The sequence below is a fragment of the Convolutriloba macropyga genome, chromosome 10 (assembly GCF_964194025.1).
Source record: "Convolutriloba macropyga chromosome 10, txConMacr16.3, whole genome shotgun sequence".
Taxonomy (NCBI): Eukaryota; Metazoa; Xenacoelomorpha; order Acoela; family Convolutidae; genus Convolutriloba; species Convolutriloba macropyga.
The window spans coordinates 14,506,110-14,521,117 of record NC_134477.1 but is presented as its reverse complement, the minus strand read 5'-3'; the positions used below and the strand labels follow the sequence as shown (position 1 = coordinate 14,521,117).

At 37.2% G+C, this 15,008-nt stretch overlaps 1 protein-coding gene across 1 annotated transcript in view; it reads left to right on the top strand.

Annotated features, from left to right (window-relative positions):
• LOC142347932 (multifunctional protein CAD-like) overlaps window positions 1-15,008 on the top strand; it is a 155,846-nt gene that overhangs the window by 28,747 nt on the left and 112,091 nt on the right. Inside the window, exons 14-16 of the mRNA XM_075399097.1 lie at window positions 9,404-9,603; window positions 9,894-10,068; window positions 12,317-12,358. Of these exons, the coding sequence (XP_075255212.1) occupies window positions 9,404-9,603; window positions 9,894-10,068; window positions 12,317-12,358 (417 nt within the window). The remainder of the gene's footprint in view (window positions 1-9,403; window positions 9,604-9,893; window positions 10,069-12,316; window positions 12,359-15,008) is intronic.

The following is a 15,008-nucleotide window of genomic DNA, read 5'->3' as shown; positions in this document are numbered from 1 at the left end:
TGATTTTTGTTTGAGCTAAATTGCTCTCATTCAGAAGCTGAGTTTATTGCTGTGATGAAAGCGATGGTATGCCAGGACGGTAGAGAGCTCGTATAGCTTAAGAGTCGAACCGACGGTGGAACCTTTAGCACCCATAAAAATGTCCTCAGGCTACATCTCCTCTGAATTAAGTGGCGCCGCTTGTTGCTCGAGAGTAATTCGTCGGAGTAATTAGCCGGTTTATGTTCCGTTAGAAAATTTGATTAAATTAAATAAATGAAGTGAATTTTTCCACTAATTTGTCTAATTTTGAAATTATTGCCTAACTCTTCTTTCTTTTTACCTCTCAGAACAAAATTTCTAGTTCAATCGCTTGTTTGGAAGTTTTTTAAGGGTTCTTTTACAGAGTGGAGACATTGGACTGCTTGGTCGACCAGTTTTAACTAAATTAAAATAATTTTTTAATTGCTCTCAAACGAAGTTTGTAGCAATTATATTAGTCCTGTCGGTCTTTTTTATGCAATTTTTCGCTTGACCGATTTTTCGTCTGACGCTTTTGACTTTTCGTTCTCAAAAACGGGATAAACAGGTGGCGCCCAGCGGGCATTAAGTGCTCTTAGAGCCTTTCAGCTCTGTTTCAGCTCAAACTGTTTTGGAGACTTATACTTATACTTATGTTGTGAATGGCGGTTTTTAGAGATTGACGACACCCCCACTTTTGACCCCCACCTCTCTGTTGCCCCTCCATCCCACTGTTGCCCACCCCTCCCCATCGGATCCCCGGTGTACACCCCTTCTCCCGTGTCTACTGACGAACAACCGATCGCTAAAACACGCAATTTTATACAAATTTTCACAAATTTCTTCAAGTTTTTTTTTTTGAAAAGTTTCGACATTTTTTGTGTTTTTTTCAGCCCTAGATGTCAAGAAAACCTCCTCTAGGATTTTATATTAGGTTACTGCATAGTTTCTAGTGGTAGTGGAATGGTTTCAACCTTTTAACATCACGAATTTTAGCCTTTTTTTGACAAAACGTGCAAATTTTTCCAATTTTGACATTTATTTTTTATTATCCACTTCTTTCCGGACGAAGGGGCCAGAAAACGTCCTTAAGGGTTTGATAATGCGTTACTGAAACAATTTTTTTTTGCCATAGAATAGCTTACAGTTTTTTAATATGACAATTTTTATCAATTTTTTTTTTGATAAAACTTTCAGTTTTTTTCAGGTTTTTGTTGGTTTTTAGGTTTCTCCAGTCTCAAGACTGGAGAAACCTCCTATAGGGCTCAAAAGTAGGTACTGTATAATTTCTAAATGTAATGAACTGTTTTTCCAGATTTCAACACCTTAAATTTCAGCATTTTTTTTGACAAAACTTATGTCAAAAAATTTTTAAATTTATTGTCAGTTTATTCTCGCTATTGTCAGTTTATTTGACATTATTGTCATAAATTCAGGTTTTTCAGCCTAACAAAAAATCTCCGTTAAGATTTGATAATGAGTTACTGAAAAATCTTTGTTGGCCATGGACTAGTTACAACTATTATCACAACTTCTAGTTTTTTTTTCAAGTTTTTGAATTTTTTTTGTCATTTTCTTGGTTTCTCCAACCTCAACAGCACCATAGCCTCCTCTAGAGTTCGAGCTTAGGTTACTGCATGGCTTCTAGATGTAATGGAAACTTTTTCAAGATTTTACGACCAGTAATTTTTAAAATTAATTGCAATTTTTTCAAGTTTTTTTTTAACCTTTTTGACTTTTTCCGTCGTTTTTCCCGGCACCAGGGTCCTAGGGACCTCCTCCAAGGCTTCATGAAAAGCTGTCGCATAGTTTGTCTAGATTCATGAAATTGTTATCAATATTTTATTGACTCCAGCTTTAGGACTTTTTTGATGAAATTTAATTTTTTAATTTTTCGAAAAATTATTATCGTTTTCCAAGTTTATGGATGTTTTTGAACAAGTAAAACTAATTAAAGCTTGAAATAGTGATACTGGATAGTCTCTGGAGACAATGAAATGGTTTTAAAGATTTTAATGTGTTGAATTTTGTTAAACTTTGCAATTGTTTTCAAAATTTTTGAGTGTTTTGTCCTTTTCTGAGTTTAACTATCATTACTGGCCAACAAAGTTTTTCAAGTCTTGCAAATGGGTTACTTGACATAACTCAGGAGAGAAAAAATAGTTTTGAACATTTTCACTGCAGCATCTGGAAGCTTTTCTTAAATTTTGCGATATTTTGCAAATTTTTTAAATATCAGTTTTCTATTTGACTTGTTTACTAACAAAGCTAGAAAAGTAAAAGTTGAAGAGTCGAATCAAGCTGGCGCTAGCTTTAATAAACCGTGGTCAGCTACTGACGAAGTCAACCGCTCGCCGGTCGTTTGAGAGGAATTTGCCCGACGTTATTCGGTTATGTTTTAATATATTTGTGTCTCTTTGGTTTAAGTCAGTTGTTGACCAACCAAAAACAATATTCAAGGGTCTCATGGATTTTTTTCGAGATTTAAGATTTTGTAGTGAAATTATTCAAAAACGTCAGGTTTTGATTTTTTGGTTCTTCGGTTTCCTTGATTAATTGCTCTCAAAGAAGTTTGTAGCAATCATATCAGTCATGTTGGTCTTTTTTGTTCGATTTTTCGATTGATCGATTTTTTGTCTGACCCATTTTCGTCCTCAGAAACGGGAGAATCAGGTAGCGCCAAGTTGGCATTAAGACCCCCTGCAACCTTCCTCCCACACTGCTGCCCCCCGTTGCAGCCCCTTCAGCTGCGCTCATGTCAGGCTCCTTCAATTAAGCTAAAGCTGACCTCAGTAAACCATGGATAGCTACTGTCTAAGGCAACCGCTCGCTGGTCTTTTGAGAGCAGTTCGCCCGACGTTAGTCGGTTACGTTTTTCACTATGTTTCGTTTTTGTTTTATCTACAGTTTTTATTATTTTTCGTTTCTTGCTTAGTTTTCATTTAAACTAATTTGTTGTTTTTCATCTAGTGAGTAGTGAATAGGTAGTCTTCCTGCAATGTTTTTAATTGCTCTCGAAGGAAGTTCGTTGCAATTAATTGCAGCATGGCAACAAGAAAGGCCTGATAGCCGAGTGGGCAGTGCTTCTGGTGAGGGATCGGGAGGTCCATGGTTCAGATCCGGGATATCCAGTAACGCTCATTGGAGCATTCAAAAGGGATATCCAGTAACGTTCATTGAGCATTAAGTGTCTCTAGGTTCCTAAAGCACGCAGGTACTATTACTAAATATACAATATATTTAAAAAATCATTTAAAGCTCTAATTAGTGTGTTTTAAAGATGTGCGTGGGTTGACGGGTTGATTCAGCAACACAGTGTTGTGAGGTCGTTATTTTCAAGAACTTTTTCAAGAACGTGGCTAGCTACTGACTAAGCCAACCGCTCGCTGGTCGTTTGAGAGCAGTTCGCCGAACTTAGTCGGTTATGTTGTTCATTTTGTTCTGTTTGTTTTATCTACAGTTTGTATTGGTTTTCGTTTCTTGAAACAAAATAACTAGTCTGCTGAAAATATTTGTTATATAGTCGTAACTTATGAACAATTGTTCCAGGAAAATGATATTAGGTTTTGATTTTCTGATTTTCCTCCGCTTTTGTCATTAAAATCAATAGAATAATTTTGGTAAGTTTTTAAACTAGCTGGTTGTATTTCATCTAGTGAGTAGTTGTACTTAAGTGAATAAGCAGTTTTCCTGTAGTGTTTTTGATAGCTTTGAAATGAAGTTCGAATTAATTATTGTAATTGTGTTGGTCTTTTGCTAATTTTTCGCTAGGTCTTTTTGCGTTTTTCTTCTAGGACCTTCTTCTTTGACTTCTCAAGTGACATTTCCCCGTTTTCGTCCTTCATTTCTGATTGATCTCTATTGCTCTAGCTCCTTTAGCACCCATAAAAATGTCTTCAGGCTACACCTCCTCTGAATTAAGTGGCGCCGCTTGTTGCTCGAGAGTAATTCGTCGGAGTAATTAGCCGGTTTATGTTCCGTTAGAAAATTTGATTAAATTAAATAAATTAAGTGAATTTTTCCACTAATTTGTCTAATTTTGAAATTATTGCCTAACTCTTCTTTCTTTTTACCTCTCAGAACAAAATTTCTAGTTCAATCGCTTGTTTGGAAGTTTTTTAAGGGTTCTTTTACAGAGTGGAGACATTGGACTGCTTGCTCGACCAGTTTTAACTAAATTAAAATAATTTTTTAATTGCTCTCAAACGAAGTTTGGAGCAATTATATTAGTCCTGTCGGTCTTTTGTATGCAATTTTCCGCTTGACCAATTTTTCGTCTCACGCTTTTGACTTTTCGTTCTCAAAAACGGGATAAACAGGTAGCGCCCAGCGGGCATTAAGTGCTCTTAGAGCCTTTCAGCTCTGTTTCAGCTCAAACTGTTTTGGAGACTTATACTTATGTTGTGAATGGCGGTTTTTAGAGGTTGACGACACCCCCACTTTTGACCCCCCCACCCTATTGCCCCACCCCCACCTCGCTGTTGCCCCTCCATCCCACTGTTGCCCACCCCCTCCCCATCAGACCCCCGGTGTACACCCCTTCTCCCGTGTCTACTGACGAACAACCGATCGCTAAAACACGCAATTTTATACAAATTTTCACAAATTTCAAGTTTTTTTTGAAAAGTTTCGACATTTTTTGTGTTTTTTTTGCCCTAGATGTCAAGAAAACCCCCTATAGGATTTTATATTAGGTTACTGCATAGTTTCTAGTGGTAGTGGAATGGTTTCAACCTTTTAACATCACGAATTTTAGCCTTTTTTTGACAAAACGTGCAAATTTTTCCAATTTTGACATTTATTTTTTATTATCCACTTCTTTCCGGACGAAGGGGCCAGAAAACGTCCTTAAGGGTTGGATAATGCGTTACTGGAACAATTTTTTTTGCCATAGAATAGCTTACAGTTTTTTAATTTGACAAAGTTTATCAATTTTTTTTTGATAAAACTTTCAGTTTTTTCAGGTTTTTGTTGGTTTTTAGGTTTCTCCAGTCTCAAGACTGGAGAAACCTCCTCTAGGGCTCAAAGTAGGTACTGTATAGTTTCTAAAGGTAATGAATTGTTTTTCCAGATTTCAACACCTTAAATTTCAGCACTTTTTTTGACAAAACTTATGTCAAAAAATTTTTAAATTTATTGTCAGTTTATTCTCGCTATTGTCAGTTTATTTGACATTATTGTCATATATTCAGGTTTTTCAGCCTAACAAAAAGTCTCCGTTAAGATTTGATAATGAGTTAATGAAAAATGTTTGTTGGCCATGGATTAGTTACAACTATTATCACAACTTCTAGTTTTTTTCAAGTTTTTGATTTTTTTTGTCTTTTTCTTGGTTTCTCCAACCTCAACAGCCCCATAACCTCCTCTAGAGTTTGAGCTTAGAATACTGCATGGCTTCTAGATGTAATGGAAACTTTTTCAAGATTTTACGACCAGTAATTTTTAAAATTAATTGCAATTTTTTCAAGTTTTTTTTTAACCTTTTTGACTTTTTCCGTCGTTTTTCCCGGCACCAGGGTCCTAGGGACCTCCTCCAAGGCTTCATGAAAAGCTGTCGCATAGTTTGTCTAGATTCATGAAATTGTTATCAATATTTTAATGACTCCAGCTTTAGCACTTTTTTCATTATTATCATTTTCCAAGTTTATGGATGTTTTTGAACAATTAAAACTAATTAAAGCTTGAAATAGTGATACTGGATAGTCTCTGGAGACAATGAAATGGTTTTAAAGATTTTAATGTGTTGGATTTTGTCAAACTTTGCATTTGTTTTCAAAATTTTTGAGTGTTTTTGTCCTTTTCTGAGTTTAACTATCATTACTGGCCAACAAAGTTTTTCAAGTCTTGCAGATGGGTTACTTGACATAACTCAGGAGAGAAAAAATAGTTTTGAACATTTTCACTGCAGCATCTGGAAGCTTTTCTTAAATTTTGCAATATTTTGCAAATTTTTTAAATATCAGTTTTCTATTTGACTTGTTTACTAACAAAGCTAGAAAAGTAAAAGTTGAAGAGTCGAATCAAGCTGGCGCTAGCTTTAATAAACCGTGGTTAGCTACTGACGAAGTCAACTGCTCGCCGGTCGTTTGAGAGGAATTCGCCCGACGTTAGTCGGTTATGTTTTAATATATTTGTCTCTTTGGTTTAAGTCAGTTGTTGACCAACCAAAAACAATATTCAAGGGTCTCATGGAATTTTTTCGAGATTTAAGATTTTGTAGTGAAATTATTCAAAAACGTTAGGTTTTGATTTTTTGGTTCTTCGGTTTCCTTGATTAATTGCTCTCAAACAAGTTTGTGGCAATCATATCAGTCATGTTGGTCTTTTTTTGCGATTTTTCGATTGATCGATTTTTTGTCTGACCCATTTTCGTCCTCAGAAACGGGAAAAACAGGTAGCGCCAAGTGGGCATTAGGACCCCCTCCCACCGTCCTCCCAGACTGCTGCCCCCCGTTGCACCCCCTTCAGCTGCGCTCATATCACGCTCCTTCAATTAAGCTAAAGCTGACCTCAGTAAACCATGGATAGCTACTGTCTAAGGCAACCGCTCGCTGGTCATTTGAGAGCAGTTCGCCCGACGTTAGTCGGTTACGTATTTCACTTTGTTTCGTTTTTGTTTTATCTACAGTTTTTATTAGTTTTCGTTTATTGCTTAGTTTTCATTTAAACTAATTTGTTGTATTTCATCTAGTGAGTAGTGAATAGGTAGTCTTCCTGCAATGTTTTTAATTGCTCTCGAAGGAAGTTCGTTGCAATTATTGTAAACGTGTTTGTTTTTATGCAAATTTTTCACTTGACCGTTTTTGCGCTTTTCGAGAACTTTCTTTGGCTTCCCAAATGACTTTTCCACGTTTTCGTTGTTTATTTTTGAGTGATCTCTATTGCTCTCACTCCGAAGTAAAGCGTCTGCTAAAATAAATTCTATTGCAGCATAGCAACAAGAAAGGCCTGATAGCCGAGTGGGCAGTGCTTCTGGTGAGGGATCGGGAGGTCCATGGTTCAAATCCGGGATATCCAGTAACGCTCATTGGAGCATTCAAAAGGGATATCCAGTAACGTTCATTGAGCATTAAGTGTCTCTAGGTTCCTAAAGCACGCAGGTACTATTACTAAATATACAATATATATAAAAAATCATTTAAAGCTCTAATTAGTGTGTTTTAAAGATGTGCGTGGGTTGACGGGTTGATTCAGCAACACAGTGTTGTGAGGTCGTTATTTTCAAGAACTTTTTCAAGAACGTGGCTAGCTACTGACTAAGCCAACCGCTCGCTGGTCGTTTGAGAGCAGTTCGCCGAACTTAGTCGGTTATGTTGTTCATTTTGTTCTGTTTGTTTTATCTACAGTTTGTATTGGTTTTCGTTTCTTGAAACAAAATAACTAGTCTGCTGAAAATATTTGTTATATAGTCGTAACTTATGAACAATTGTTCCAGGAAAATGATATTAGGTTTTGATTTTCTGATTTTCCTCCGCTTTTGTCATTAAAATCAATAGAATAATTTTGGTAAGTTTTTAAACTAGCTGGTTGTATTTCATCTAGTGAGTAGTTGTACTTAAGTGAATAAGGAGTTTTCCTGTAGTGTTTTTGATAGCTTTGAAATGAAGTTCGAATTAATTATTGTAATTGTGTTGGTCTTTTGCTAATTTTTCGCTAGGTCTTTTTGCGTTTTTCTTCTAGGACCTTCTTCTTTGACTTCTCAAGTGACATTTCCCCGTTTTCGTCCTTCATTTCTGATTGATCTCTATTGCTCTAGCTCCTTTAGCACCCATAAAAATGTCTTCAGGCTACACCTCCTCTGAATTAAGTGGCGCCGCTTGTTGCTCGAGAGTAATTCGTCGGAGTAATTAGCCGGTTTATGTTCCTTTAGAAAATTTGATTAAATTAAATAAATTAAGTGAATTTTTCCACTAATTTGTCTAATTTTGAAATTATTGCCTAACTCTTCTTTCTTTTTACCTCTCAGAACAAAATTTCTAGTTCAATCGCTTGTTTGGAAGTTTTTTAAGGGTTCTTTTACAGAGTGGAGACATTGGACTGCTTGCTCGACCAGTTTTAACTAAATTAAAATAATTTTTTAATTGCTCTCAAACGAAGTAAAGCCTGTTGCTAAAGTAAATTCTTTTGCAGCATAGCAACAAGAAGGGCCTGATTGCCGAGTGAGCAGTGCTTCTGGTGAGGGATCGGGAGATCCATGGTTCAAATCCGGGCGTGGTTAACTTATTTGCACCCAGAAACAAAATTTTATCTAGTCTACAGCCTTTGAAATAATTTGCTTCGCCTGACCTTCGAGAGCAATTCTTTCGACATTATTTGGTCTATGTTTTGTACGGATTTGTGCACATAGTTTTTTCCATGACTTTGAGCTTTCAAAACAGGATATCCAAGTAGCGCCGATTGGGCATTAAGTTTTTCAAGATTCCAACCTGGTATTCCTATTCTAACCTGGTATTCAAAATTTGATTTTAAAAATCTACAATTTAATTGCTATTGTTCTTATTCTCCAAATTTGTTGATTTTTTGTTTGGCGTGTAATGTTTAATTGGTCTGCAGGGTCAGGTCGACGATCATTTTGTGTTTCATTCATTTCTTCGAATTGTGTTTTCGGAATTTTCCTCTGTTTTTTCATACCTTTTACCTGTTTTCATTTTACGTAAGTCGCCACTTTGATGCTTATGGTCAGACTTAATCTCTCTCACAGTTTCAACTGAACGAACTTAAGAATGCTTTCATCAAATTGATGCGAGTACGTTCAACGTCAAAACGCGAAATCAAAAGAAACGGGATATATTAATAAAGCTCGGGCACTACGACTTAATGCTTAAATACTTGGTTCCTTAAGTTATCGATGTTCCTTAGAGTATACTGCTAACTACTATAGTATTATTTCATCCAGTTTAGTGGCTGAATTTGCTATTTTTATTGAATCTAATTTCTTTTTCTGATTATTTTCTGTAACTGTTTCAATCGCACTCTCGGTCAATGGGGTCATCTGGAGCTTATTTTCTGGCAATCATTCGGCGATGGTTTTTTCTTTTGTGATTGGTATCACTAAATGTGCAGCTCATTAGCTGTCAAGTAGGTTTTTTTCAATGGGGTTTTTTTCCTATATGAAATTGGGTCTAGAAGAAACCCCACGGAAAAACCCTTTTAACTGGTAAATAACTGCATCTTTGTCCATGCCTCTCTTTATTGGACCGTGGGATTTTATATGGAATCAGGCATGCGTCTGGATTCAGGCATGCGTCTGAATGCTTTTGTCAGTCCTTAAATCAATGTCATGGCCTTTTTCGGCGGTGCTTTATTTCCTGAACCCATCAATTTCAAAAAATGCTTCAACGTGTTATAAACAGTACATACATGAGCCTTATCACTGAGTATATAAACGCGACGAATGTTTCAGTTCTTCATAATAGAAGTGAATGCTCGTCTGTCGAGGAGCTCAGCCTTAGCCAGCAAAGCTACTGGGTATCCTCTCGCATATGTGGCTGCGAAGCTCAGTCTGGGGAAGTCATTGGTTGAATTGAGAAATTCAGTAACCGGAGATCAAACAACTGCCTGTTTTGAACCCAGCTTAGACTACTGTGTTGTCAAGATACCAAGGTAAATAATTAGAATTGTAACGAATGCTGATCTGAGAAAACATTTTAACCAGAAGTCTTTTTTATTCAATTATGGTTTTGGTCTCAAGCTTTTTTCGCCAATTCTGCTATTCTTGACATGACAACAAATTTACAAGCTGGGCGTTCAAGCAGAATTTTAAGTTTGGGATTGAGCCGATTTGAGTTGTTTATTCTGTAAAAAAAGGTAGCTTTCCTCTTTAAAGAAGTTGGAATCGATAACTTGAGACATTGTCAAGAACTATTTGTAAATTGATCTAAAATGTTGTTCAGATGGGACTTGAACAAGTTCCTGAAGGTAAAACCGCAACTGGGCAGTGCAATGAAGAGTGTGGGTGAGGTGATGGGAATTGGGAGGAGTTTCGAGGAGGCGTTTCAGAAGGCACTCCGAATGATGGACGAGAACTGTCTTGGATTCGACCCTTTTATGAAGAGTGTCAACGAGGAGGTCAGTGCTACGATGATAGAAACATCGCATTCGTCTTCCCCCCCCCCCCCCCCCCCCCGCAGCTTAGTGAGCGTAAATCTTGTATGACCCCCAGGCGCACGTGCTATTTTTTTTACATAGTAACGTGCTATATAACAACATATAATTTGTAACTGGGGGTCATAAAAACACTGTGGGCCGAAACAGAATTGATCCGAAATATGTTATCGAGTAAATCGATCGTATGTGGTTTAAAATATAGTGTAAAATTTATTGGCTAAGAACTATTAAAATTGTTCAATATCACGATCATGCATTAATTAAAATTTAATAAATTGACTTGGAATTGTTGCATTTGTTCTGGCATCGCATTTTATGACATAGATAGTTACAGGTGGAACAATATTCTGATTAATTGCTCGCAAACGCGACCTGTTTCTCCCTTAAAAACGGGATAAACAGGTAGCGACCAGCGGGCATTAAGTTTCATTAGAGGCCCGTAGCCGCAGTTAGTAGTCCTTCAAGTGCTTAGTGTGGTGAAGCTACTGGGAAGGCCGTAGTTTAAGGTTAAAAGGTCATTTTTGTGTTTTCTGAGCCCAAAATGTTGCAAGTTTTCGCGTTTTTTAACATTTTTTGAAATTTTTGTCGGACCAGTCTAAAATTGACGCCGGTTAAAGTTGCCAAAGGTCTTTTGCAAGACATAAGTACTTTTTATGGCCATTTCAAGAGCTATATGTTTTGGTCCTTTAAACAACGACACGCAAATTTATACTAATTGTCATTTTTGTAATTGTCATTTGTTGAATATTTTGCAACTTTTTTGATATCAATTTTTTGCAACGTTTTGACAAAGCTTGCAGTTTTTTTCAAGTTTTTGAGTTCTTGAATGTCTCAACAGCCTCAAGAGCCAAGGAGCTCCTCCAGGATTGATAATAGGTTACTGCCAAGTTTCTAGATGTAAGGGAATGGTTTTCAAGATTTTTAACATCACAAATTTTAGCATTTTTTTGACAAAGCAATTTTCAATTCTTTTTTATTTGTTGTCATTATTCAAGTTTTTCCAGCCCTAGGGGGGGCTACAAAACCTCCTTAAAAGTTTCATAATATGTCACAAAGTTTTTTTCAGCCTTGGAATAGTTTTAGCATTTAAATATTACAATTTTTAGCAATTTTTTTGCAATTTTTTTCAAAATGTTTGGCTTTTTCTAGGTTTCTTCGGCCTCAAGAGCCAAAGAACCTCCTTTAGGGTTTGATAATAGGTTATTGCATAGTTTCTAGATGTAATGGAATGTTTTTCATGATTTTAACATCACGAATTTTACATTTTTCGACAAAACTTTTGTTTTCGTTTTTTTTTGTCATTTTTCACGTTTTACGGCCCAAGGGGCTAAAAAATCTCTTAAGGGTTTGATAATAAATTTTTGAAATGTTTTTTTGGTCATGGAATAGTTTTAAACTTTTGATATCACAAATTTTAGCATTTTTTTTATAAAACGTCCAAGTTTTTTTTTCAAAATTTTTGTCATTTTTTTAAGGTTTCTCCAGCCTCAATTGCCCAGGAGCCTCCTTTTGGGTTTGTTAATAGGTTACTGCATAGTTTTCTAGATGTAATGGAATGCGTTAAAAGATTTGAACATCGAGAATTTTAGCATTTTTGTTGACGAAACTTGCAATTTTTTTTTCATTTTTTTCTGTCATTTTGTGTGTCATTATTCAAGTTTTTCCAGCCCCAGGGGCTAGGAACGTCCTTAAAGGTTTGATAATAGTTTTCAACATTTTATTATCCCAAACCGTGGCTAGCTATTGACGGAGCCAACCTCTCGCCGGTCGTTTGAGAGCAATTCGCCCGACGTTAGTCGATTATGTTCTTATTTAGCAGTTGATGATGCATCCATTCAAGATGGTCGACATTAAATATTGGAAAATTTTAATCGGCCAAAAAGTGGGAACTTGTTCTTCGTCCTAAGTGTTAAATCCAGTAATCTCAGCTAAAAGAGGATGAACAGTTTAACTATCATTTGCTTTAATAGAGATGTGTTCTCTTAGATCTGAGAAGTTTGAGAACAGCCGGTGCTGATGCATAACGTACACAAATTTTGATTTTCATTAATAAATTTGTTGAATCTCGCGAGTGATTCAAAGTTTTCATCAAAGTTTTAGTTGTACAGCTCCTTAAATGCAATTGGACGTGCTGATATCCCTGCTTTACCCCAAAATTTAAAACAAAAAATTTCTTTGTTGTCCGATATTTTCTGAAGTTTTTGTTCAGAATATGAAGAAGGACCCTTCATATCGAGGTGTCAACGAAGAGGTATGGTGTTGAATCAATTGTTAATAAATTGTTTCCACCGCTACCATTAGCTAGGCTTATTTGTGAGAATTCACTAACGCTCATAGTGTGTTTAGATGCAAGCTGATATTCTAACAATTAACTTTAACGATTGAATTTCCTCATTAAGTGATTTCGAACTCTCATTTCTGGTTGATCGATTATTTTTTAATTCCTCTCAAATGAAGTTTGTAGCAATTATATTACTCCTGCTGGTCTTGTGCGATTTGTTGTACTACCAATTGTTGATCTGATAGCTTTTTTTCATCTCACCTTTTGATTTTTACAAACAGGCAAAGCCAGGAGGGCATTAAGTTCTTTTAGAGGCCTTCGGCTCACTGGTCTCTAAGTCTGCGATTCACCTAAGCTTTTGGAGACAGACATAAAATTCGGTGGTATGAAGGTTGACCCCTCTCCCACTTTAGCTCATCATCACATCACCCCCACCACAAGCCTCCCCCCTCCTCGCGCTACACCTCATTCCAATCGTAAAAACCACCCGCTCTCACCACCCACCCCGTCCCATGCTAACCCAACCCCCCAAATAAGCAAAAATTAACATAAGCCGCAGCTGGCTTCTGACGCGGCCAACCGATTGCCAGTTGTTTGAGAACAACTCGCCTGAGGTTCGTCGTGTACGTAATGATTAATTTGTTATCAAAATTGATTGCGATGTATTGTTATATAATAAACACTGTTAACAGCTAATTAAGCCCAATAGTGATGTTAGTGCACCTACCCGCTTAAGTAGATTGTAATTAGAGAGTACCCCTCTTTGATTGGGAGCAGTCGCACCAATTTTTTATACTCTCCAAGCTAGTTTCATTCTTCGCTTATTCTCTTGTCAATATGCTTATTAATAGCAGTTGCCCTGCTAAGCAACCTGAAGTGAACGGAGCCGAGAAACGAAATGAAAAGAGAAACAGTATCCATTAAACCCAGTTTTACATTTTAGTTTTTTTTGAGACTCAATTGTCAGGTCTGACGCAATTTTTGAGTTTCGCCCGTATTCGTTTTGTTGTTTAATTGCTCTTGAACGAAGTTCATAGCAATAATTGTAAACGTGTGTGTCTTTTTACGACTCGAAGAGGAGTATTGGTATTCTACAGGTTTTTCTATGACTCGAAGAGGAGTATTGAAATTTTACAGGTTTTTTTTCAGCAGAAAGCAAGTTTGTTCATGACTTGAATTTTGGCTTCTTTCTATTCAAGCGTTTACCTCCGTTTTTTGATTGTTGACTTCTGTTTTCGAACACTGGACTTTAACAATAGCTTAGTTTGTAATGTATAGTAATTGGTAGCAGTCTGTAATTCAAGGTGAAGAGGTCAATTTGAGAAAATTTGATCCCATTTAACTACCTACCCCCCCAAAAAAACTACCCCCACGTACCTACCTTCCCCCCCCCCCCCAACGTACCTACACCCCCCCTTCCCCTCAACCCCAACGTACCTACCCCCCCCCCCCGCCTCAACACCAACGTACCTACACCTCACCCCCCCCCCCCCCCCACGTACCTACCTACCCCTGCAACGTACCTACCCCCACCCCACCTATCTACACCCTCAACACCACCTACCAACCCCCCACCAGCACCTACCCACACCACTGAACTGAAAAATTGTTAGCGCTTTTTATGTTATATTTGTCTACCATTTTTGTTATTTCTAGTGTTCTTTTCAATATTCTGATTTTGTCCAAGTTAGGGTAGAGATAATTTTGCACGACCATTCGAGTCGTTTCCGGTATTCTACCGGCTATGTTTTAAGCAGAAAGCAAGTTTGTTCATGACTTGAATTTTGACTTCTTTCTATTCGAGCGTTCACCTCCGTTTTTGATTGTTGACTTCTGGTTTCGAACATTAGACTTTAACAATAGCTTAGTTTGTAGTGTATAGCAATCGGTAACAGTCTGTAATTCAAGGTGAAGAGGTCAATTTGACGAAATTTGATCCCACTTAACTACCTACCCCGCCCCCACCAAAAAACTACCCCCCCCACGTACCTACCCCCACCACCACCAACATGCCCCCACCTACCCCCCTCTCCACCAGCACCTACCCACAGCCCTGAACTGAAAAAAACTTTAACGCTTTTTATGTGATATTTTTTTACTATTTTTGTTATTTCTATTGTTCTTTTCGATATTCTGATTTTGTCCAAGTTAGGGTAGAGATTATTTTGCTCAACGATTCGAGTCGTTTCCGGTATTCTACCGGCTATGTCTTTTTAGCAAAAAGCAAGTTTGGTCATGACTTGAAATTTGACTTCTTTTTGTTCGAGCTTTTACCTCCGTTTTTGATTGTTGACTTCTGTTGTCGAACATTGGACTTATACAATAGCTTAGTTTGTAATGCATTGCAATTAGTAACAGTCTGTAATTCAAGCTGAAGAGGTCAATTTGACAAAATTTGATCCCACTTAACTACCTACCCCGCCCCCACCAAAAAAACTACCCCCCCCACGTACCTACCCCCCACCACCTACCTGCCCCCACCTACCCCCCTCCCCACCAGCACCTACCCACAGCCCTGAACTGAAAAAAACTTTAACGCTTTTTATGTGATATTTTTTTTACTATTTTTGTTATTTCTATTGTTCTTTTCGATATTCTGATTTTGTCCAAGTTAGGGTAG